The 26,527-nt window shown below is 40.2% G+C and overlaps 1 protein-coding gene and 1 non-coding gene across 3 annotated transcripts in view; both read right to left on the reverse strand.

Annotated features, from left to right (window-relative positions):
* Positions 1–469: 469 nt before the first annotated feature.
* The window catches only part of PTPA (protein phosphatase 2 phosphatase activator), a 111,784-nt gene continuing 85,726 nt past the window's right edge, over positions 470–26,527 (reverse strand). For both annotated transcript variants that reach the window (XM_072431787.1, XM_072431786.1), the window contains 5 exons: positions 20,972–21,071; positions 19,499–19,623; positions 18,335–18,435; positions 10,921–11,028; positions 470–1,108 (listed from right to left, as the gene is read on the reverse strand). In XM_072431787.1, the coding sequence (XP_072287888.1) occupies positions 1,034–1,108; positions 10,921–11,028; positions 18,335–18,435; positions 19,499–19,623; positions 20,972–21,071 (509 nt within the window). In that variant the 3' untranslated portion in view covers positions 470–1,033. The remainder of the gene's footprint in view (positions 1,109–10,920; positions 11,029–18,334; positions 18,436–19,498; positions 19,624–20,971; positions 21,072–26,527) is intronic.
* On the reverse strand, positions 4,848–5,025 carry LOC140344649 (U2 spliceosomal RNA). Its single transcript, XR_011923624.1, has one exon. It is a non-coding gene; the product is annotated as a U2 spliceosomal RNA (small nuclear RNA).

Consider the following 26,527-nt stretch of genomic DNA (forward strand, 5'->3'; position numbering starts at 1 on the left):
TAGCCTGTTCATATTGCTTCTCATGCTTAGCCACCTCTTCTGCCTATCCCAAGACCTGGTCCTGCCCATGGAGGAGTGGCTGAAAGTGCTTCATTGATTTAAACAATTTAAAGCATTTGTGTAGGTCATTAAATTACATTGTTGTTTAACGTTTCCATGTCACTCCAAAATACCCCAATTCTCTACCGAGCATTCAGAACAAAGTCCTGATGCTTCTTCATTATCTAATTAGCCAGAAATAAGTGGGTCAGTGACCAAGCTATTTTGGTTAATGCAGTGAGGAAAGCAGAAATGTCACCTATAGCACTTTGATGTCTGGCATGGGTTCCTAAATCACAACACCAAATATGGTATTTTACTCCTCCCCTAAGTGGTTTGTCTGGTGTCCAGCATTAAGATGTTTTGCTTGATCACTCACATTCAGTTCTTGTGCATGCATGTCTAATACAATCAATTCAAAACACATTGGTACATTTTGAAATTTTATTGATGTAAACTCTATAGGCTGCATGACAAAGCAGAGTTCCAGCACCCCCATTTGTTCTTCACTGAAATACAATCATCACGGAAGCCATTTTGTGTTTACAAAGCCGCCCACTCGTAGCTATTTTCCATAACTGAATAACGGACACAGAAAGGAGCAGAAAAAAAATGACTACTTAAATTGTGCAGAATCTTATGATACAGAGAATAAACCAACAACCCACCCCCAACTTTTGGCTTCATCTTTTGTCACAAGAGACTCACAGGCTGAATGGTTTGTGCCATGGCTTGACCCTAGAAGGTAAACATAGCCCCCTATACCATCCTAGTGCTTGGCTCCGCACCCTTGGAAAGTTTACAAAGGTTATAGTGCTGATACCAAGATGTTCTCTTGTGGTCTCACTCTCTCTATTCCTAAAACAAGGCCAGCACTGCTACCTTCCATCCACGTGGGTGAGATAATTGGCTACAGATCCAGAAAGCAGAGAAGGACAGGGGGGATGTTTGGATTCAGAGGCAGAGGGATCTTCTCTTCTACCTCCCCATATCCTTAGGACTTGACAGGAGTAATAGGGAGCAGGCTGCCAAATTTAAAGTGCTGAATCACAGGAAACTTCTCCAGACACTGCAAGAAAAAAAGACAGGCAGAGATAAGGCACAAATCTTTTTATTACAGATGCTGACAACACCACAGCAGAGGCAGACACATGGCCAACATTGCATACAGCGGTTTGTAACAACACAGGGACAGTACAGTCCAAACACAATGGAAATTTATCAACCCTTTCTATCAGTTGCTGAGCTTTCAAACTTCTGGAGGTCGAATTAATCCAAAATTGACATTTCAGGCTTACATGGCTGATAATGAACTGAACCACAAAATTGTGTTTTATATCTCCTAAGACAATGGTCGCCAACCTTTTTAGACCTCACCGACCACTAATTTCACGGACTCTGGACCGCGTATTCGTGGGGAGCTGTTTGTCACTCAAAGAGGGAAGACATTTCCCCCAGAGTGACGTCATGATGCCAGAACCTGCCCACTCTCCCATCGCAGGTCTGAGCCTCTGATGGGAGAGTGGATCCCTGGACACAACCCGCCTACTGCCCTGAGCCTGCCATCTATACAGGGGATCCGGCCAGAGCTACAGACCACCAAAATTTTCTAGCGGACCACTGGTAGGCGACTGCTGTCTTAAGAAATTCAGCTATAGGCTGTCTCCAGTAGAATGTGCAGTTCCACCCATTTGATACAGCCATGGCAAAGCCAAGTGATGGTGCCCCCAGGTAATGCTCTATTGTGTATCTATAAAGAATAAGTTACAGACCTGGATATGCTCTAACAGGTTCACAACATACAGACTTCAATTTACACAAGAACGAGGATGCTCTCCCAACCTTCATGTAGGCCTACTTTAATCCCTCATCTACCCCCAAAACACAACTTTAAACCCAACACTTTAACAATATGACCACCAGTACTAGACTCATGTAGATTATTCACCTATTCCGTATTTTAACCTTGTCTTATGAAGCCATACCATATCCTCAAAATGCTGCCAACAGTTTGGTACTGCTCATCACACAGATGGCATTTCTTAGACTTTATCCCTTTTATCAAAAACCAGTGAATGCAACCTACCACCAACAGTTGCCAACAACTTGGCAAAAGGCAAACAGAAAAATAAACAAACACAAAAGGCAAACAGAAAAATGAACAAACACAAAAGCTTTATATACAGAACCCTACAGTTGACCCAGGAATATGCAAACAGAACAACCCTTATAAAGCATAGAAGTATGGTGCAGTTTGTTCTAACAAGAAAAAAATAAAATAGCGTAATGTGTCAGTGGTTGTTTTTAATTGTTTGATCATTTCATTGATTGACAGTTGGATAAAAGTGGTTGAAACTCTGGAATGTTGCCCTGTGTAGCCAGCATAAGTTACGGTATTTCTAACATATTAAAAAAACACCATGAATAACATACATCCTAGTTTGTTTATAGGTAGTGGGTGCTATTTATTACCCTGTTGTGAATGTTACAATTAGCTCAAAACGAATTACCATTTTTGTTCAGTTTGAATTTTAATATAAAGCAGCTTGTCATTTTTTGAATAACATTCACATTTCGCTCTCCCAGTTCACAGTCAAATTTGATGACTGGAGGTAAAGAGAAGTGGTGGCATGCATGTGCATAGTTGGTCTGTGACAGAGCAGGATGGAGCTGGGAGGGTGGGGATGGTGGGTGTAAGCTCCCGTCTCTGCAGGAAGTTTATCACTGAGGAAGTTTCCACATGTGTGTGGGAAGAGGCAGGGAGAATGCAGCTGCACTTCCAAACAAACAGTGCAATAAACATTGTTAACACTTTGGTTGCCAGACTTTATTCCTGGGGCCCCTTGTGCTGTACTGCAAGGGTGAATATTCATTGTCAGAAGGTTTTCCAGATCTGATTTTCTGCTTCAAGTTTTTCTTCCTTCAAGTCATTTAAAGTTTCTAAACTTTCAAGGGAGTACAGACATTCAGGTACAATTCAACCACCCTCAGAGCAGCAAATCGTCCAAGCGCTGTGCAGTGTTCCTTTAACTCACTAGCTTGGCTGTGCCAACCTGGGAGGAGGAAGGTTAAGGCTGGTCCCATCTGGTGGCTGCCATCTCACATCCACAGGCTGCTTAGATGCTGGTTGTGCGAAACCCAAATAGATGGACATTCAGTGTACATGGTGGATTTTCCAGCATGTAGCCTTTTACCATAGCATACAGGAACAGAAAATGCAGTATGGTTAGTGCTTTAAGCATTACAGCGCTGGGTCCCATGTTCGAATCTCAGCCAGGACACTATCTGCATGGAGTTTGCAGGTTCTCCCCATGTTTGTGTGGCTTTCCCCTGGGTACTCCGGTTTCCTCCCGCATCCCAAAAACATGCAGTTAGGTTGATTGGCTTCCCCCAAAAATTTACTTTAGACTGTATTAAAGACATATGACTGAGGTAGGAACAGTCGATTGTTAGCCCCTTTTGGGGACAGCCAGTGACATGACGCTTCGTTTGACATGACGCTGCACTTCGGTATATGATGGCGCTATATAAATACTGTTTAATATTAATAAAAATATGACACAATGGGGGTAGTGGGGGGTAACAAGAGATAGTTTGAATGGTTGCTGAGATCTTTATTGTTTTTCAGTTTCCCAAAATGTCTTACTGTAGGAGGCACTGATACAATCATTAAAAAGTTTTATTTATTATCGTTACCTCACAATTCCTGAGGTGTACTCGAGTGCTCCAGTTCTTTTACCAGAAGTCAGGCAGGCAGACAAGGGGAACAAGTTCAGCAGTTTCTGCTTTGGCATCCAGTGGCCAACAATGATTGCTGCTTTATAGGGTGGGATGAGCATTTGTAAGTTCACCCCAATATTTGTGCTCACCCCAAAATATATATAATGTAAATTTTGACGTTCTCAAGAAGTCAACACTTACACAGGGCTTGATGGGGAGAGGGCTTTTGGTGAATGAGAGTGACGAAGGAAGTACTGAATGTTTACATGGCCTTCAGTAAAAAGAACCTATTGCCTTGTCCAGTAAAGTAAATTTTAGGTTTATACATATATACACACATACATACATACATACATACACAGTATCTATAGTTCTTATAGGTGGCAAAGGTATTTATATGTCACAGCACCGGACTGGATGAAAGTGTGATTAGGTATGCAGATTTTTTGGACAAAGTTTTACTTTGACAGACTGGTTTACATAGCTTTGATAGACTGGTTTACATAGCTTTACATAACTATGTACATGGAGTACATTGCAAATGTGGCCTGCTCCCCACACATATCACCCCTTCTGCCATCATTTTCTATGTTAAGCCTTCCCTGTTTCTGTAGTCAGGCTGGCTCCTGGTGCAGTGTGTAAGCAGGCTCTAGGAGCCCCAGCTCTCCTGCTCCAGCCCTGGCTTTTAGTCCCAGGCATTCAGCTGCCGGTCCACTGATGTCATGAGGGAGGTTGGGGGGAGGTTGGCTGTCTACTGATCAGGCCGCCTGGAATTCCAGCCAGGGTAAAAGTTCACTCCACATCCCAGAGACTGAGGGGGCCTGGATGAGGCTGAGCAAACAGCAGCCAAGGCTGCCCAGCTAAAAGAGCTTTGCTGTTCTCCTTACACTGGGGAAGGGGCTTATGTACTGTACTGTGACAGGAACACACATTGAAAGATGAAAGGAAGAGGCCTATCACTGTGAAGCTGGTTAGTCACAAGCCGACACACACATGGGTGCAGTATGCTAGCTCTTTGCTCCTAATGTGAAGCAGCTCTCGCTTACAAATCAATACCACGCCGCTCCTATGGAGCACCAAGGAAAATGAACAGCTGCAGCATTCACACTGAAAAGTAGAAAGGCTGCTGCGTGTCAGATGGGCATGAAATCTGTACACTCCGAGCCCCTTGAAGCAAAAAATATGACAAAAAAATTGATGCCTCTCTTGAGCACTGGAAGAGTTAGGTACTACACTTGATCTTAGCCAAAAGGCAAAGACACCTAAAAAATATTCGCACATTTAAAAGCTGTGAGCGTGTGGCATGTGTGCCAATCTGACTGATCCAAATATAGCTCAAAATAATCAAGGAAGAAAGTTAGAGAGACCTGCTCAGAAAAGCAATATGGGCTGGGATTGATGGCTTCCCTTTGAAGGAGAATATAATTTAGTAAACAAGGATGGGATTACCAGACCTGAAACAGGAACCTTTAGGCTTTGTACACACGTCAGATGAATCTCGCTCAATTATTGCTTTAACCTCCTGGGCGGTTCATTTCTGTCCGGATTTATATGTATAAAAGGGGCACACTGTTTTTCATTAAAATTTATTTTACATTTTAGGCCTATAATTCTTAGGCATAATTTACCAAAGTATGTTCAATATTTAATACATTTATTAATAAACTTTAAAAAAAAAAAAAAAAAAAAATCTGTTAAAAACAAGGGTGCATAAAAATACTGAAACTATATATATATATATATATATATACATACATATGTTTGTGACATTCCAGTGTGAATGTACTTTGCGGACTTTCCCTGCAGAAACAAAAATTTCATGACGGCACGTAACTCGAATGACGTGAAACTTGCTTTTGCCTCTGCCTTTCATCCACAGGATGTTGCAGCTCTGTAAATCTCTTCTAAAAAGACATAAAACATGGGTTACCACTGGAAGATGATAGGGACACCAGATTATTCATGTGCCCCATCATGTCAATGCAGCTTCAAGGAAGGAGACATTGCACCACTTTCCAGTTTACTTCCCCAAAGTTATCCAACAAGGAAATAAAATAGATTTTGCATTTTAAAAAAATGGAAAATGTAAAATGCATCTGCAGACCATGTTTCCTTTGCCCAGTAATTGGTCAATGTACCAAATAAAAAGAAGAAGCCAGTGTCTAGTGAAATATGGAGATAGCCAAAACTGAACTCTAAAATTGCAAGCTGTCTGGCAATTGTCCTGATATAGTATCTGTAGGGACTTCTAGTCATTAACCAGGAGCACATGTGCAGCCAGTGAAGTCAGAGTGGAACTGGAATCTCTTTTTGCGTATATGTCCCAGATTGTTTTTGTGAGTGCCTCATAAAGCTGTGGTACGATAATACCAGCCAGGGAGATAGCATTATAAAAATAAAAGTTTAAGAATGAAGGCCTCCATATGATTTTCAGCACAAGTTTTCGTGGAAGGTGATGTTTAAGAAAAACACATTTCTACAATATGCGTCAACATAAATATTGGGTATAGGTCTACTTTAGCACAGATTGGGACAGCTATACGACTCCCCCTTTGGTTACTTTATAAATCCCTTCTTGCTGTGAGTTCAAAATAAAACAGCTGGAAATCTGCAGATTAGGAAATGTGGGCTGGGGGGCTTGGAGGTGAAGGAAACCACCAATCCCCAAATAACAGGACATGATCAACAATGTGTGTGAGGGAAGAGCTGTAACAGTCTGTATTGTCAGGACAAGATGTGTGGGAAATCTCTACAAGGAGAACATGGCAACACACACCTCACCCAGGTTCTTTCCCTTCCCTGCACTATACCGTTTTTGATTGAGTTCCAGTTTCAACACAGTGTAAAATAAAACAAAGTTAAGGCTAAATAAAAAAGGAAAATGTCAGTAGCAAATATCTGAATTATCAACACTTCAAGAAATATTATGTTCCTTAAAACGTCACTGTACCTCTGTTAGCAATCTGTACTGGGCAGCCTGAAGTTTAAACATACAGTTAGGTCCATAGATATTTGGACAGAAACAACTTTTTTCTAATCTTGGTTCTGTACATTACCAAAAATAATTTTAAATGAAACTGCAGACGTTCAGCTTTATTACAGTGGGTTGAACAAAAAGATTGCAAAAAAGTGTGAGGAACTAAAGCCTTTTTTTACACAATCACTTCATTTCAGGGGCTCAAAAGTAATTGAGCAATTGACTCAAAGGCTATTTCATGGGCTGGTGTGGGCAATTCCTTTGTTATGTCATTATCGATTAAGTAGGTAAAAGCCCTGGAGTTTATTTGAGGGGGGGTGCTTGTATGTGGAAGATTTTGCTGTGAACAAACATGTGGTCAAAGGAGCTCTCCATGGACATGAAACAAGCCATTTTTAAGCTGCAAAAACAGAAAAAAACCCATCCGAGAAATTGCTACAATATTAGGAGTGGCAAAATCCACAGTTTGGTACATCATGAGAAATAAAGCACTGGTGAACTCAGCAACGCCAAAAGACCTGGACGTCCATGGAAGACAACAAGCGGTGGATGATCGCAGAACCATAAAGAGAAGACTGGATGAAAGTAAATACAGAGGGTGCACTGCAAGGTGCAAGCCACTCTCATAAGCCTCAAGAATAGAAGGGCTAGATTTGACTTTGCTCAAAAACATTCAAAAAAGCCAGCACAGTTCTGGAAAATCATTCTTTAGACAGATGAAATCAAGATCAATCTTTACCAGAATGATGGCAAGAAAAAAGTATGGAGAAGGCGTGGAACAGCTCATGATCCAAAACATACCAACATCATCTGTAAAACATGGCGGAGGCAGTGTGATGGCTTGGGCGTGCATGGCTGCCAGTGGCACTGGGACACGAGTGTTTATCAATGATGTGACATAGGACAGAAGCAGCCGAATGAATTCTGAGGTGTTGCAGCTAAATGCAGTCAAATTATTGATTGGGAGGCGTTTTTATAATACAGATGGACAATGACCCAAAACATACAGCCAAAGCAACCCAGGAGTTTACTAAAGCAAAGAAGGGGAATATTCTTGAATGGCCAAGTCAGTCACCCAATTGAGCATGCATTTCACTTGTTAAAGACTAAACTCCGGACAGAAAGGCCCACAAACAAACAGCAACTGAAAGCCTAGAAAGCCAAGGCTAGAGGCTGTCATTGCCAGCAAAAGGGTTTTTAACCAAGAATTAGAAATGAACATTTTATTTTCACCTTTTTAATTTGTCCAATTACCTTTAAGCCCCTGAAATGAAGTGTGTTATAAAAAAGGCTTTATTTCCTTACATTTTTATGCAATCTTTTTGTTTAACCCACTGAAATAAAGCTGAAAGTCTGCAGTTCAACTGCATCTGAGTTGTTTCATTTAAAATTAATTGTGGTAATGTACAGAACCAATATTAGAAAAAAGTTGTCTCTGTCCAAATATTTATGGACCTAACTGTATATGGTTACTGTTATTGTATTAGTGTACTTTAAAACAGATATGAAAGCTTAGTCTTAATAATGTAGAGATTTCACTATAGAGTAGCAAGGTTGAGCCAGCCAAGTCTGTGGCTCCTCAGCATGGCGCTGCGCACAGGTAGGTGCACAATCCTTTCACCTAATATCTCTCTGTAGGCAGGGGGTACAGAAAGAGACTACAGAGCAGGAAGGAGGCAGCGCAGACATCCAGGAGACTGGCTCCCAGATTACAGAGGTATGTGGGTGGAACCTACACAGGATGTCAGGCCAGCAGAGGGGGGAGGTGATTGAGGGAGGACCGAATTACAGGCTACAGGAACTTTTCACCTCACTAATTCTATTCAGTCCATGTGCTCTGCCTCTTCCATGGCTTTAACACAACTGTGCTTTTACAGTTGTGATGGAGTGTGCATTAACCCCTTTTTCACTGAAATCTGTTCTTCCCACCGTCCCTTTCCAAGCTATAACATTGCATCTTACAGCTGCAGAAGTACAAGAATTCCCAAAGGCTATAAATATTTATAGATCAGAAAACTTCAGAGACTTGGATAAAGTTGTGATTTTAGGAAGAAGATTTTGTATACCAAAGTTGACTGCTTGTTCAAGCTAGGAGCACATGGGCAATTTTTTATTAGCATAACCATGGTCCATCAATTACTAGCTATTTACTGCTGCGAGTAGTGATAGATTGCAACGCATTCGGAACAGTGGGTTCCCTATAGAGTGAGCTACACATGTACATGTAATAGTAAATATAAGTGATAAATCAAACATATTTGGAACATAGAATATTCATTAGAGATTAATCGCTACTACATTCTACTCATGTACCTCACTCAATAGACCTATATGTATAGCAAGTGAACGCTACAAGTAATTACCCCTGTGTTTCCAGTTTTATTCAGGAAAGAACCGTTTCTGGCCAGCCTTTAATGGATGCCTTCCTAGAACCTGACTAGTTAGTGTGTGGTGGATACGTTTCCATGAATGTGTAATATGCATAACAATACTGCGTAATATGTTGGCCCGTTATAAACCCTGTTTAATAATAAATACTAATAATAATAATGTGTCCCATACTTGTTCCGGGGCAGCAAAGCAAATTCTAAAAAGTTTTGTTCTTAGGCAACGTACACAAGTTCAATAAGACAAAAGACTGGACAAGCGATGTACGTACTTACAGCGTCGTTCTGCTCTATGGAAAGGGGAGGGGGGAGAACGACAGAGCAGCACTCAGCTGCGCTCTCTACCCTTCACTAGTACCGGTATTATGATTGATCGTGGATCCGCCATGACGAATCCATGAACGACGCCGGACAAGCGCTTTCACACCTCAGATCTGATGTGTGTACATAGCCTTAGACTTTGGGAGGTTTTGCTTGAAGATATCTCATACTTGCTAAAGTATGAGAGCTTCCATTTATATGCATTGTTTTGCAATGCATAACCATTGCTTTAGTTGCTATATTAAAAGGACTCTGTTGAAAGAAACATGAAGCCTTGGAAAACAACACCTTCCCAAAATACCAATTTACATAAAAACTTTAGGGGTGCTGGGGTGGGGCAAGCAGTTACAGTTTAGTTATGATGTGGAACAGCAAAAAGCCTGCTAAAGCACCATAAGTTATACTTTAAACACATCCATAGGGCAATAATGATACTAAACACAAGCAAGCAATTGGATATGTAGCTGATGTGTCAAATAAGTAAACTGTTACACCTTTTCCCATCAAAACATACTGCATTCACCTTCACTTTGCTCCCCTGCTGCACCGCTTAACCTCCAGGAGCAGGAAAAGAAGCTCTTGTGTAAGCTCTGCATCAATCTAATCTAAGCACACAGGGCTGTCTCACCATCCCCATGTGGCATTACTTGGCCACATGCCAAGCACCAGTGCTTTTTCAAGGGAGAAATAGTAAGTAACATGTTTCTACATACCTGGAAAGAATCAGTATTACATTGAATGGAGGGGGGGGGGCAAAAAAAATGTGAGTGTGCTGCTAGAATCGGTTGCCCAACCTGCTGTTGTGTCTGGTAAGGACAGATCACAGGTTTGCTTTAGGTGCGTAAACTAGATTTTTTACTTGATAGCCACTGCAGGTTTGCATAATGTAAAAAAAAAACACTTCATGAAACTGTAATTAAAAAATGTGGTTGACACTTTAAAGAGCGCGGTTATGAAAACACATGTGTCTTCACAAAACTATATGAAATGCTTTATAAAAACAAATTTGAAAAAAAATAAAATAAGTTTCAAAAGATGTCATATCACCTGGTCTTCTCATTTGTGTGACCTCTCACAGCGACAAATGAACTAAACACTTGTGGGAATAAAAGCACCACTTAAAAGTAATCTATTGTGTATGTTTATGACTACTGATGGAGACACCTTCTTTTGTGACAACTGCTTAAGTCCTTGTACACAAAGGCTGATTTCACTTCTGATCCCACAAAACCTCTGGATCTGGGAACCTGGAGGGTAATCAGCAGGTTACCAATCATAAAAGACAGATCTTTGGGTTTCTATCCCAATTGGATTAGTTTGGTCAGTCAAACGCAGAACTGGCAGCAGAACGGAGATTTCATCTCACTCTCTCTGTTGTAAATTCAGAAAAGGAGGTATATATATTTCTGACAAAATATCTATTTATTCCCTACTATAATAAAAAAGGGGCCTTTAAATTTTCACTTTGATTCTCACCTCTGCTTTGTACATGCGGATCAGGCCCTGGTTGACTTTAGCCCAAGTTGGTACAGCGCTGATATTCCAGAGTTGGTTGGAGTGTTCTGCGAAGGGGCCTGTCTTCATCTGAAATATAAATAAAAATATTTATCATCCAGTAAAAATAGTCAGCAAGCAAAGGCCACCTTCTAAGTTCAGGATGGACTTACAAGGGGAGTATGAACATAATGACACAGCCTTCTTCAAAAGTAATATGATCTTCTATATGTTTGAACCTGAAACACCATGACTTTATACTAAACAACAGATCCATTCCAGGACAAGCCCTAACAAAGAAGCTTTGGACAAAGGTAACAAATTTCTTAAAATTGTTGCCCAAGTCAACTAAAAATAGCTGGATTGGACAATAATCTCAGGAGACTTCTGGTACACCAGGTATGGAGAAAAAGCAATCAATAGAAAGAAAAACTCTTTCTCTACCTTACCCTATAACAGTTCATTCTTATAAACAGACTGCTAGCTCTGACTAAACTTTGCATTGATGAGCAACCATCTTCTCAAATTTATAGACAGTTTAGGGTTCACCAAGGTTAGGTAGAACTACTTGGTGCAAAATTTTACCCTCAGGTACTTTCAAAGTTGTTCACATAGGGAAAACTGTAATGAAAACCTATGTTAAATGGTAATTAAAAACAAAATATCCTAAAAGCATTTTTACCTGTATAGAATGAGCATGGTACAGGTTACATTAATTTTATTATAAAGGGTTGGCTGTGGGGAAGCTATCAGTAGCTAGTTGGGAAGCTGACAGTACTACCAGGAAAACCTACAAGTTGATTAAATGAGTCTGTTGTACAACAGAATGGCCAGTTTTTGCATACTGTTATGGGCACATGAACATGATCATGACCATGAGCTTATAGCAAATTGCAGCATCAATAGCAAACCATTTTGAATCTGAGGGGCAGTGAGATGCCTGATCTGCCTATCCTTAAGACCATGACCAACTGAAGTTTTCTTCCAAATTCAGCATACAGATGGAGGCAGTGATGGGGATTAAAAGCTGTGAACCCTTTTCTCTATTATCTATGAAAAGAGGGAAGGGTGGCCAATCAGCTGCAAACATTTAAAAATATATATTTTGTAAGAATTAGTTCCAACAACTAGAAGCAACATATAAATAAATAGTTTCACCAGAGAGCTAATGTTAAAAATCATTGCTTAATGAAATATTTTATAGCAGACATATGGCGTCCTGACAACTGGAAAGCCTAAAATTCATAGATAGGGGGCGGTATTTAACAACACTATTTAATAAAACATCTTAGTAGTATCCTAAATCCACTAATGTTTTTCCATGTTCAAATCATGGGTCCTAAATCCACTAATGTTTTTCCATGTTCAAATCATGGGTCTATTGCTGAGGGTACAAAGTAAAGGCAGCTATATATAATTATTTTCATTAATTTTCATTAATGAAGGGTAAGACAAAGTAATTAACGGGAAATGAGTGGACAAACTAGCTTTTAAGGTCTCTACTTTATGTCATAGAAAGAGTGAAGCGTAATAGGGTTAGTAATGCTTTTTTATCCCTGGTGAAAAGCCATAAAAGATTGATAACAGTATGCTGATGTATATCTTAACTTTTTTCTGGAAATTACACCTAACTAAATAATTTTGTGTTCTTCTAATTGCATTAGGCCCAGCTTCATATAACTATGAATGTGTCTGTATAGTGTAGTGCACATGTAGGCTCTTTGGGACAGGGTCCTCTGCTCCTGTATCACTGTCTGTATTAGTCTGTCATTTGCAACCCCTATTTAATGTACAGTGCTGCGTAATATGTTGGCGCTATATAAATCCTGTTTATTAATAATAATAATTTTGCATTATTCTGCAACAGCTATGTGGTCTACCTGCGTGCTGACTAACGGATCTGGGGTGGATCTGGGTGCTTTTAAATATTTACCATCTGGTTCAATATACAGGTATAGAGCGAGATGCAATGAACTGCCTGGAGCTAGGCCATGGTTGTTTTAGCTTTGTAATGTCCCAGCATTCCCCAGACACTTCCTGGTTGAGGTTGAGTTTCCTTTCTGAATTTTCTAAGAAGCATCTCTTGGCCCTCCAGAAACACAAAGCGGCAGTCATGACCTCTCAGTCTCCGGGCTCCTCCCCTTATTCCATAAACTCTGCTAGCCACCTTTGGAAGCAAGGCTCATAACCTTCTTTTAAGAAAAATAACTATTGTCAGCATGAGGTTTTGAAAGACACTTGCCACCACTGTTGTCACACAGAGGTATATTTATTATACTATTAAAAAACAGGCTTTTCTACTTAAAATGTTTCCAATATAAAATAAAAATAAAATCAGAAAGGAAGCTTTTATTTTGGTGTACTTAGTATATATTTAGCCACTTCAAACCAAATTGGGCTTTAAACCAGAAAAAAATTAACATAAAAAAAGAATCACCTACCCAATCCTAATTTTAAAGAAAACTCACCTTTCTTCCTTTTGCTGCGGGAGCCACCATCTTCACCCAGACCCTCTTCTGGGTTGAGGTATTTTGAATGGTTAGAATGGTTAGCTAGGTTAGAATGACGGAACTCGCTTGTAAACAAGGTATGCTAAGCTATACCAAGTATTGCCAGACAGCAGCCCACACCTGTCTGGTTATACTGTCCTGCTGCCCTCCAAAGCCATGGTTTATATGCACTGCACTCGCCAACAACCTTGAAGCAGATGTATGCAGTGTGAACACGAAAAGCTCAGTAATATAAGAATGTAACCATTATTAACACTGGTTTTGTCTACTAATAAAAAACGAGAATTAAATCACTTATTTTTTACACTTGTAAGGATATTGAGGTGTAAAAAGGCTCTTTTATCAGCCTAGACACAGGATAGGATTTGTTAATAACAAGTATTATATGAGGCCATGCCTGTTCTTCAACATGCTCTATCTGAAAAAGGAAAATACAAATTTGGTTTCACATGACACAATAGTAGGTTTTCATATACACAATGAGAGCTGTGTTGACATACATATAAATATTCTTTTTAGACTTTGGACTGCATATTAGCTGTACCCTGGAATGGCAGGAAAATAGAAAAAAAGGCTTATTTGGCTATAAAGCCTTATGATTTGGGTATTCACAGTAAACATGGATTTATCCTATTTACAACACCATTCACTTTGTAAAATGAACACACACTTTGCAATGTCAACGGCCTGGGCACGTTTAGTAAGTATAAATAACCAAAGCTTTGCAATTTTTTTTATTGAGTGCTAACAAATTTCACTTAACTTATTTAATACATACATGCTACTTTTTAAATATGAAAAAAGTACAGCCTGCAAAACTAGCTGCATTTATAATAGAGGAAATATAGTGTTTTAATGCTTTTAAATGTACATGTGCATGTGATCAGCTTCAATAATTTGGGTCATAAACCGGAAAAAGTATGGAGAGGATCTCTTACTTTGACTTTCCCAATCTGCATACTTATTTTAGGTCAGTCACTTAAAAAGTCAGAGGAACAACATGACCGTCAGACAGCATGTTTATCAGTTATCAGTCTAACTGAACACTTGAAATCTCTGCAGTTTTTAATTATATGAAACCCCACAATGATCTTAGCAACCGGAGATCATGTGATCTTTGTTTGGTCTTTAGGTCACACACTGTGGAAGTATTTTTTTATCTATACAAGAGTTTTGTGTGAAATGTTAAATTCACTAGCAAAAGGTTTTTGGTGTCTCTGTTTCTGCTTTGAGACATCTGTGTGTTTTCACCATCTATGTTCAGAAGGGTGGAGACTGGTCAGCCACAATAAGCTTACACCAGCTTGTAAACCAAGAAGCGTTCACTTCAAAAGGTGTGGAAATGTTGAAGTTATTACAAAAACAAAGGTCAAATTCTGACTCTGGTAAGAAAATACGATAAAAATACGATAAAAAAATACGATGAAAAACGATAAAAAGCAAAAAAGCAAGGAGAGAGCACGAGAGACTGTGAAAGAGACAGCAGGAGAAAGCACCAAAGACATTGGTATGATGTAGAGAGGGAGACAGCCATCCTTCAGTACCCTCAGGGGAATTGTATGAGTCAGAGAAGCCATATTGAGCAGGAAATTACTCACAGGCTCTGCGTTCCTGACTCTCCTCTCCCTAGAGAATGAGCCTTTTGTAAATGGTTCCTCAGTCAGTAAGGGAAAGGGGGAAGGGGAGCGGATAGATGAGAGCAACCCCTTCCTGTCAGTTCCTGCCCTTCCAACAGAAATTCAAACCCTTCCTTCTATAGGAAAGAAAAAAAATCTCCATTTTTAGAAGGGCAGAGAGAAGGTACACAATGCTCCGTGCCTTTCAATTACTGCTCATCTTGTGCTCTCGCAAACTTTACTGATCTCATCCTCTGTTGTGGGGCTTTGGCTTCTTGTTAACCCGAAGCCTGCCAGGAAACCTGCATCTGTGTTTTGCTGTTTTAATGAGCATGGTTCAAAAATGACGGATCGTTTGTTTGGTAGTCCCTTATTACACAGCCGTCTTCACAAACGCACAGGGAGGGGCACTGCAGACAGGAAGGTCTATTTCTGCCTTGACCACGCAGTTTAATTGACCATAGTAAGGCTTCACTCTCACCGTGCACAATGCCTGCACATTTTTTTAAAGCACACAAATTAATTTTTACTATTGTGAATGGCACTGTTCACACTAATACAGTTATGCCTTTGGCTTTTTTTCATACCCAGTGCAGAATGAGGGTTAACTAACCTTGCAGTGCTATGGTCTGGCATCCATATTCCCCTTTCTGCCTGAAGTATGTATATTCTCCCTGTGTGTGCTTGTATTGTCTCCACTGATTCTGGACTCTCATACAACCCAAAAGAATAGGTTTATTGGTTTCCACCAACAAATGTCCCAGGTCTGTGTAAGTGATTTAAAAAAAAAATAATTGGAAGCAGAGTTTCAGAATGTTGGCACTTTATGTAAAATTAATTAACAGTAAAACTCCACTAATAAGAGATTCTGGATCAGCTCCTGGGTTTTACCAGTACTGTGTGTGTGCAAACTTCAGGACAGAGATGTGTCCTCTGTAGACAATGGCTCTACCAAAAATAAAAAAATACCCAGCCTCCAAGGTATGTGCAGCATTAGGAAATTGCTATGTATGTTCTCTTTATATTTGCACAGTTCTTTTCACAGCCTTCAAGAGCTTATTAGTAGGAATGAGTGACTACAGAAAATATGCAGGCGGAAGGCTATTTTTTTCCCATGTATTATATGGCCTTTTTAATTGTATCACTGAATTAGAGGATGATGAACACTGTGTCACTTCAGACAGCACCAGAAACAATGTGGCACTCAAAGTGTAATGGTCTGCTGAGCACTTCTAATAAGTTAATGCCTGTAAAATCCTGGGAAGCGTTAAAGGAATTTCTAATATAACCTTTTTATTATTTTGATTACCAAAGTTTGTTAGTAACATGTATAAACAAAAAGCCCAATAAGTACATGCTAAACATACCATAAGTGCGTCATTGCTTCATAAACATAGGGTGCTTAGGCTCCCTTGTGACAAAGTTTGGATCAATAAAACACAAAAATATATTTTCTAGAAAACCGATAGTTTTACAAGCAATTTCTGTACAGCATCTAAGCAGAATTTTCTGATCTATGGAGAGGGGATGGGGAGGAGAAGCAGGAAGCATCGAACTGCTGGATGCAGCATATCACTAAATGGCATTGTGGAACACCTGTATTGACCCAGGATTTTCAGTCCATAGGATTATGAATGAGGAAATTGTGATGTCTGTATGAAACCTAAGACTACAGTGGTAACATTCTGATGTAAAACTTTGGAATAGGGCTAGTGCTATATGGATAAATTGTTGTACACCATGTTGAACATATGTGAACACCATGCTCAGGAATTATACTCCATGGGCCAAATCAAAGACTGCAAAGTAAAAAGCCACATAAATACATACTGCTTCACATCAGTAAACATGCTGTAAAGTCATGCTAAACAAACTGCTGGCTGGATTTAATGAGATTTATTAAATTGGTAGTCACCGATTTGGAACAAGCATGCAGAAAATGAAGTAACAGGAATGTCAGGACCCCTTTTTTGCTTTTCTCATTAGCACAGCAAACCAAAGATAGAATCAAAACTGCAGCAAGGTCCTAATCTGTTTTTTCTACATTTTTTTGTACAGTGTGATTGTCCTGTATGCACCTTACCATGAGATAAATTCACCTTTTCTACAGTTAGCGTACATTCCTTTGGCTAAATTGCACTTTACAGTTCCAATGGCTTCTATAGGACCAGTAGATGCATCCGTATGAAAGCCCAGTGCAAGTGCAAAAAGTGCAAATAGACACAAATAGTAAAGGGCCGTGACTTGTCAACCTAACTGGTGTGTCATTACCCCCTTCCTACATGATCTAATGTATAGATGGTGGTTGTACTCTTCTTAATCAAAAATCTGCCCCTTGTCCCTTCACAGAGCTAATGAAGAACTTAAAAGTCTTATTTCCCCTGCTTTAACTGGACAGAAGGCCAATCTTCTTCCACCTCACTTCCATCCATCATATGCAATGTAGCAGCATGGTCTTGCATACTGGCTGCTCTGAAGCCAAACATCATTTTCAGTTAGAATCCAAACTAAAAAAATCTCACTAGCTAACAAAATAAATACAAATGTATTCTTGAAGAAAAAGAAGAGGTCTGAAAACATAACCAGAAAGGTTACCCCCTTTCACTGGCAGCCTATAGAATGCCAGATCTGTTGGCAATAAATTAACATCTATCCACAACCTTCTCCTCTCTAAATCTCTAAACTTCCTGGCTCTCACTGAAACTTGGCTTTCTCCTATGGAGGCCTGCACTTCACACATACCCCAAGACTTGGCAACAGGGGTATGGGTCTCATTCTCTCCCCTAAATGTACATACAGAGTCCTTCCCACCCTGCCTTCTCTGATTTTCTCCTCTTTTGAAGTCCACTCCATCTGTCTTTTCCGCCCCCTACCCCTCATTGTTGCTGTTGTCTAGTGCTGGAGGAAACCGTGAAGTTGCTTTGAGCAGGAAATTGTTTAATCATGGGATGGTCAGAACCAGTGGGGTCACAAACAGTTTCTAACAACTCAAATGATAAGGGGAAGAATCTCTTTGAGTGTTCTAGGGCTGCCTTTTATTAAAAAAAAAAGGAAATAGAGAAAACCCCTCAAATCCTCATTGGCCCAGGAGTTGTTGTTTTTTACTGCTGAAAACAGTACAGCTGAACACTGAAGACAAGATTTAGAACACATTATTCACTGGTAAATGGTCACTCACTAGAGCAGAACTTATTGCTGTGGGACAATACCAACAAACCTAATTAGCTGTAACACTAACAGTGGTAGTCAGGGTAAAGAAGCAGGCCTCACCTGTGTGATAAACAGGATGCACTCCAGGAACATATAATCCTTGTGATGCTCATTCACCATCTTTTCGTCCACAAAATGCCTGGGCTCCAGCGTGATGTGGTCTGCAGAATATAAGTTATTGGTAAACTTATGTTCCCCAATTTACCAGACAGCCATGAAAACAGCAAATGGATGTGTGCTTACCCATATAAATAAAACTTTGTGTGACACACCTTTACTAGGCTAAAAATAAAATGAACAAATAGAAACTGTTAATTGAGGTCTGTTGGGATGATGTGGAAGAACTGTGCTCAGGATGTAAAAGCACAGAGCCTAGTATTTCACTATGACTGATCTCAGAATGTATTATTATTATTATTACACAGTATTTATATAGCGCCATCATATTACGCAGCACTGTACACAGTCGTGTCACTAACTGTCCCTCAAAGGAGCTCACAATCTAACGTCCCTACCATAGTTCTATGTCATTAATGTAGTCTAAGGCCAAGTTTTTAAAGAAGCCAATTATCCTCACGTTTTTGGGATGTGGGAGAAAACCGGAATACCTGGAGAAAAATCTACAAAAAACAGCATTAACGATTTGCAAACCTATTGTAATTTGAAACTTTTGGTCAATATAACTACCAGTAAACTACCATTTTAAAGCAGGAAGCTCAGCAATGGCAAACTATATATTTTTGTATAGATTTCCTTTATGCTGGCATAGACACCTTCCTTACTAGCTAACCTGTAACTTTAAGTGTTAGAAAGACAGCATTGTACAATGCAGTAGACCAGGGGTCTGCAACCTGCGGCTCCGGAGCCGCATGTGGCTCTTCAGCCTCCTTGTTGTGGCTCCCTTCGGCTGCCGCGGGGGGATCTCTGATGGGGGATCCCCTTCCTCCCAAGACACTGCGGAGGAGGGGGATTCCCTATCCGGTGTTCTAATGAAAAAAATCTACCAGGTGTAATGTTTTGCGGCTCCAGACTATTTTTCTTTAGTGGAAGAGGAGGCAAAATGGCTCTTTTGATAGTAAAGGTTGCTGACCCCTGCAGTAGACCCTAATGTATGGTGCCATTTTCCCTATTGTCAGCCTGGTTTTCAGTGTTTAAGAGCTATGGGGATGTGAATATGAAGCAATCCTAAACAAAAACAAACGTCCTAAGAAATATTTTTTTTACCTACAAGCTGAGCACTGCCCCATATGAAGGGCAGAAACTGGAAGTCGTCGAGGCCCCAGACACCTTGGCTCCCAGCAGGCTCCATTCTATATGTCTTCTGCAGCTTTCGCATAACTTCAAGATAACTGTAAAGTAAGTGGAAAGAAAAGCAATGGAAATTACATTAAAATAATGCACTGACTGTGACATCTATATAACGATTACTACATAAAGAAAGCCTTTCACTACTGGCCAGACACAGAACACTAGCAATAGATGCAAATATTGAACCTTCAGATCATTTGTGGGGGAAATTATTGTATACAGGATTTCATTTTTTTTTCAAATGTATATCCACTGTGTGTTGCCCAGTCCCTCCGCTTGCTGTAGTACAGTGCCAGTATGTTATATTTTTAATAGACAGTTGAGTGTGGTGTATTTAGGCGCAGAAACTTTAGGATCCAAGATAAATCACAGTAGAATATTTCAAAAAGCTTATTTTAAAGCAGGGATCAGTAAAGTTTTATGGCCACTAGGCGAATTAAGGGGTGGGCGGGAGCACACTAGGCCGGACTCGCCCTAATGACTCCGCCCACCACAAGGAACACCCCCTGAAGTGAAACCCCTCCCCTCTGTATGCATTGCGGAGGAGAGGGATTTACCTTCAGGGAGCTTTCCCTATTTACCGAGGCGGCGGAAGTATCAACGCCATCCACAGTAAATAGGGGAGCAACTGCAAGGGAGCGGCACCGGAGCTCTGGCAGCTTCAGCTCTGGTAGTTCCTAATGCCCCCTGGCCAATATGCCGCGGGATGCTGGCCGGATCAGCCAAGGGAGCGTTAGCCCAGAACGATCTACCGGCTAGGCCGTATCTGGCCTAAAGGCAGGAGTTTGCCGACCCCTGTTTTAAAGGGTCAAAGTATCAGTCTCTTTTTCTCTGATCACTTCTTGTATTCTGCATAGGATGTGAAAAAGCGCTGCAATATCACTTCCAGAGATATTGTTGGGACTACATTTTCTAGCACTTTTAGCCCCATTACCTACCAAATAAAAACCCCTTTTTCTATGAGAGGCATGTATTTGGAAGGTAATCGGCAATGCTAGAGGAGGCCAGGTAAGGAGCTTGTCTTCAGTCCCCTCCATATGGCTTAGTAGCCTGTATACACACATTTGCATTTGTCAGCAAATTCTAAATAATCTTAGAACATTTTAATCTGAAATAAAACCAAGACCAATACTCATTGACACAGGCTCTTAGCACATTGTGTCACATATTTATATGATAAATGAATCATTGTAAAGTGACCAATGCAATTTCTCTATAGAACACTGAATTGCTGCATATATTTTTTCAGCTGAAATCAAATAATTATCTTTGTAATTGGTTTACCAATAAACACTTCAATGCCAGTTCTGGGCCACATATGGCAGGTATAACAAAAAAATAAATTGGAATGGCTTTTCTTCACAAGCATCTCCTTCATTTTAGTCTTACCGATTGAAGACTTTGAAGACAATGGCGAGCTGATCGTCCACCTGGAGAACACCGATTTTACACAAACAGAACAGGAAGGCGGCAAATGCAGCTTCGTGTCCTACAAAGGAAGAAAAATTACACTGATTCCAGCACAGCACACTGACACCTTGTTGCAAAAAGTTAGTGCACATGGGATTATTCAGTAAGGTCTGATTCACATTGTGATTGGCTTGTGAGATACTTATGCCTTTTATACTTATCTCCGTAAACTACCTTTCCTTGACTAGTGGTGGCCTGGGAGCAGCTATTGCCACATTTAATTTGCTCATATGATAAGCTCAAAAAAAAAGAAAAAAAAAGAAAAAAAGACCTTTAATACCCAAAAATACAAGACACATGTTTCACCGTAGTCAAATCTTTTGTTCCTTCATCCCAAAGCTAGTTTGTCACATCTGTTCCTTGTTTAGTGGGAAGACACACGCAGACTAAGCGATGTTAGAAGAGCTTTTGCAAACAATCCTTAGGCAATGTATTTTGTATTCATTTGCATAGCCCTAGCATATACCAATGAGGCCAATCAGATCAGTTTTGCCCCAAAGCAGCTTACAATCCAATGTTTCCACCACAGTCATAACACCACACATTCTACAGCCATTATATAAAGAATAAAATATACCGGTGTTACCAGCATGTGCTTGGGTTTTGGTAAAAACACACAGTTAGTGGCCCTAGTGAGAACTGAACCTAGCATGCCCAGCATACCATGATGCTCGCTAATCAGATATTACTTTACAGTATTTAGATCAATTGAAGTTGACATCTGGTTGCTATGGGTTACTGGTAGAATATCACCATTGCTTTTATCAAACAGAAATCATTTTAGTAAATATCTCAGTTCATTCTCCATAGTGGCAGCTGAGTGGTTAGATCTTTGGTAGATTCTAAGCCTTTGCATTGTCATCCTCCATGGCTAGAGGATCATAGACTGCCCAGCAGCATGCCGGCTAATTTAATCTGTGGCAGGTTCATTATCATTCCAGTGGCATGCAAAGACTCTCTGCCAGGGTGTATGTAAAACAGATGACTGCAGTATGTATGAATCTACAGCATGTAGCGTGTCCCTGTCATCTACCACCTTTCCTGGCTACCCTGCTTCCCTCCCATTTCTGCTCCCACCCCAGATTTTCCATTTCTGTACCTCAAATAGAATCTTTTGCCTATTTAACACTTTTTGTAAGAGCTTTGTTTCTTATGACAAGCAAAATGATTCCCCACAGCTAGATAGAAGAAGCTTTAGAACATGTGTACATACAAGCTGATTTCTCCTTTGTTTTTAATGTATATTGATCATTTATTCTTTCTTAAGTTTACTGACAAATATGAGCACCATGGCCTACCTGACTGCATATAAAATGAATGAGTGTTTCCGGAAGGTCTTCTTGGTAGAACTAAAGCTGGCCACACATGCTACCATCTGCCTGTACATTCTCTGTGTAATCTCTTCCAGGTTTACCAAAACTATGTGAGGATCTGCCTAAACTATTCATTCTTTCTATATCCAATCAGTCTTTTATTGAGAGGCAAAAAAAAAAACATACATTAAAATCAGAACGTAATTTGTATGTGGAACTTTAATATGACCCTTTTAATATGTCCATATAGGAACAGAAAAAGACCTTGCAAAAATAACCTCCAATGCCTGCATGATTGATCTCCGATGTCCATATAGGAACAGAAAAAGACCCTGCAAAAATGACCTCCAATGCCTGCATGATTGATCTCCGATGTAGTGAAGGAAAGCTTCAAAATTCCTGGTCTGATCTGCCACTGTGCACAATTATGTTAATTAATTATAATTAACATAATTAATTCTATGTAGTGGTGGGAAATAGTGACGGTTTCAAAAGACAGAAAAAGATAGGTAGGGAAGTTTGAAAAAACGGGTTTTGAGTGCTCTTTTAAATGAGCAGAAAGTAGGAGCAAGCCGAATAGGACGAGGAAGACCATTCCAGAGAGTTGAGTCAGCTCTAAAAAAGTTTTGAAGCTGTGCGTGTGATGTGGTTGAGTGAGGAAGTCAGTAGTAGGTTATTGGAGGAGCGAAGGGAGCGGCTAGGGGAGTATTTTTTTTTTTTTTTACCAGTACAGAAAGGTAACTGGGACAAGAACTGTGGAATGATTTGAAGGCAAAGCACAGAAGCTTGAATTTGATTCTAAGGTTAAATGGAAGCCAATAAAGAGAATTAGAAAGAGAGGCAGCAGAAGAAGAACAGTGGGAAAGATGGATGAGTCTGGCTGCAGCATTCATAATAGATTGTAGAGGAGAGAGTCGGGTTAGTGGAGTACCAGAGAGAAAAAGGTTACAGTAGTCCAGATGAGAGATAAGAGCATGTACAAGAAGTTTAGTGGTCCCTGGGGAGGGATGATTATGGGAATGTTGCATAGGTGAAAGTGACAGGACCTGGAAATGTTCTGAATATGGGGGTAAATGAGAGGGCAGATCCAAAGGTGACACCAAGACAAGGTGCCTGAGGGGAGGAACGAATAACAGTGTTGGTAACCTTTAGGAATATGTCCAGAGATGTGATTCTAGAGAGGGTGGGGTTAGGGACGTAAGGCAGTTTGAGAATAGGTTGTGGTCAAGGTTACGGATATCTCTCGGTCATTGACCAGGTCTGGGATGTGGCAAAGGGGGACAAGAGTTCTATAGCTTGAAGGTGATAAGGTTGTGATCAGAAAGCAGAAATGGCGAGTTGTCAAGGAGGGTGTGGTTGCAGAGTTTGGGAAATACCAGGTCTAAAGTGTGTTCGGCCATGTGTGTGGGGCCATTTATGTTCTGTGTGAGTCCAAGGGAGGAGGTAATGGAGAGCAGTTTGGCTGAGGAAGGATGGTTGGGCTTATCCACTGCAACAATAAAGTCACCAAGGATGAGGGTGGGCAGGTCATGGGAAAGAATGCGTGGGAGCCAAGCGGCATACTGGGCCAGGGGGTGAGCAGTAGACAACAGCAACAATGAGGGGTAGGGGGCAGAAAAGACAGATGGAGTGGACTTTCAAAGAGGTTTCCATTGATCTGCGTTGAAACCTACATGCATTATAGCGCCATTTAAAACCAATGGCACTGCTAATCACATACGCTAAGCCACTGCTTTGCCATAGAATGTAAAACTGATTCGGAAAATGTAAGCAGATTTTAAACTATAATTATTATGTGTACCTCAGTTCCAGAAACAGGGGAGGGGGAACTTTTCATTACTAAAACTTTTCAAATAAAAAAAAAAATTCACCCGTATGCTTAAAGTGACAAGTGATAAGGTGAAAGTGACAACTGACAAGTGTGCTTAAGGTGACTTAAGCTACGTACACACTTCCAATTATTATCGTTGGAAAACGAACGACGAACGATCCTGCATGATATCTACGAACGATCGTATAGCACCGATCCTGCACATAGAGATAACGACACGATCGTTCGTAGATATTGTACACACAATAGATACGATCGTTTGAGCGATAGAGGAACTATGTGCACGATAGGAAAGTGAACGAACGTTCGTTCATTACGCATGCTCAGACCATGGACGATCAACGAACGACCGTACACACGAACGATGTTCAACGATCGTCATCCAATCCGATCCGCTGGTCCGGTCGTTCGTTTCCAACGACTTTCCTCGTTCGTCGGCGTCGTTGGTTACTTTTTTATGAATTATTTTTTGCCCAATCGATCGTTCGTCTTTCGTTTTGAACGATAAAAATTGGAAGTGTGTATGCACCTTTAGGTGACAAGGAGTCAGCAGAACTTCAACTGGTGGGCATCACCTTGACCTTTTATAAAAGCTCATATTGGTTCAGGGGAGTTTCTTCTGTTTTCAATTCAGACCTGCTTAGACATGCTAAAAGAAGGAATTGGCCTAACTTTTAAATGCTTTAGCATATATGAAAAATGTACAGCTCAAAAGAGATGGGACAAAGTCTACAGAATCAGGAAATGTGCACTGGGAGATTGGTGAACATGGTGTGCACTGAAGTAGATGCTTGAGGCACAAATACTAAAGGTGCGTACACACTTCCAATTTTTATCGTTCCAATCGAACGATGAACGATCGATTGGGCAAAAAATCGTTCGTAAAAAAGTAACCAATCGTTGGTTACTTTTTTACGAACGATTTTTTGCCCAATCTATCGTTCGTCGTTCGATTGGAACGATAAAAATTGGAAGTGTGTACGCACCTTAAGCAATTTGTTTACAGTTTACCCCCCAACTGAGCCTTGAGGACAATGGCAGAAGTAAAGAACTGTGAAAATAAAGATAGAAAGATAATTAAATAATTAAAAATTGGAGAGCATCAAGTTGGGTTTTAAAGTCGACTGAAAGTGGCTAAATGGTAAAGATAAATTCTAGCCAGATACAAAATCCACACATCATGCAGCCCTTACTTAGTACATGATTTAATGCATTTTTAAATGCAAGTGGTAAGAGTAAGTATCTCAATTTCACCTGAACCTCTTCCATTTCTATTATTGCAAGGCTTAAGTGTAATAGGAAGAAGCAGTATAGAAAGCCAATCAGTTCATATGATGACACGTGAGGGAGTGGGTCAAGTATGGGGTTCTATTTTTCACTTGTACAACAAAACACCTTATCAGTATATTAAAAAAAAAGCAGCTTGTGTTTTTGTTCAAGAGATGTGAAGAGGAATATTATATATATATATATATATATATATATATATTTTTTATATATTCAGTATTTCTCCAGCACAAAAATATTTTACAAATCATTACGAGGTGACCTCAGCTGCTGGACTTATTTGTTGCACCAGAGAGGTGTGCGCCTGCTGGATGTAAGCGTACATGGGATGTGCTCCATGCTGCTACCAAATCTTTCATGTCTAACAGCAGCCCGTGGAACACGTGTGACTGATGCCGTCACCCCATGGAGTTACAAGACACAAACCGAAAGGAAAAAAATTACAACACAGTAAGAAGTGGGCTGCAGCACAGAGAAAATCACTGCAGGCTTCAGTTACTTCTGCAACAATAGGGCCTTCTAGTGGTGAAACAAGGAAAAGCAATGAAGGTTCATCGCTGCCGCCTTTTTTAGATCATTAACCCTGTTGAGGGCTTAAATAAAACCACAGCACATTAGTACCTGCTTCCAAAGGAGATTACATTCCCTCGGGTGAACCAATACAGTAATATACAATCTACAAGCAATCTGCATGAAAGACAACCATACTTATATTTTTTTGGAGGAAGAAAATTGACACAAGTTTAAAAATTTATGAGGTGAACATTTTTCAGGTAGTGTCCCTGGGATTAAACTCAGTGCCCCAGAGCTGATGGGTAACAGTGCTAAGCACTTTAGCAGTTTAGTGCACTGGGACCGCCATGCAGTTCAGTTTGTGTTTTAAGAAATGTGTGCCACACCAATAATAGGTCTTGTGTTCATCCCTGAAGTTTAAGGAGACTTTTATTCTACAGATTCAATCAAGCAAATATAAAAGTATGATATTGTACTAAACACTTCACTTATTTTTGGTGTTTTTGTTTACCGTCATCTTACACAATTCCT

The sequence above is a fragment of the Pyxicephalus adspersus genome, chromosome Z, assembly GCF_032062135.1.
Source record: "Pyxicephalus adspersus chromosome Z, UCB_Pads_2.0, whole genome shotgun sequence".
NCBI classification, from domain to species: domain Eukaryota; kingdom Metazoa; phylum Chordata; class Amphibia; order Anura; family Pyxicephalidae; genus Pyxicephalus; species Pyxicephalus adspersus.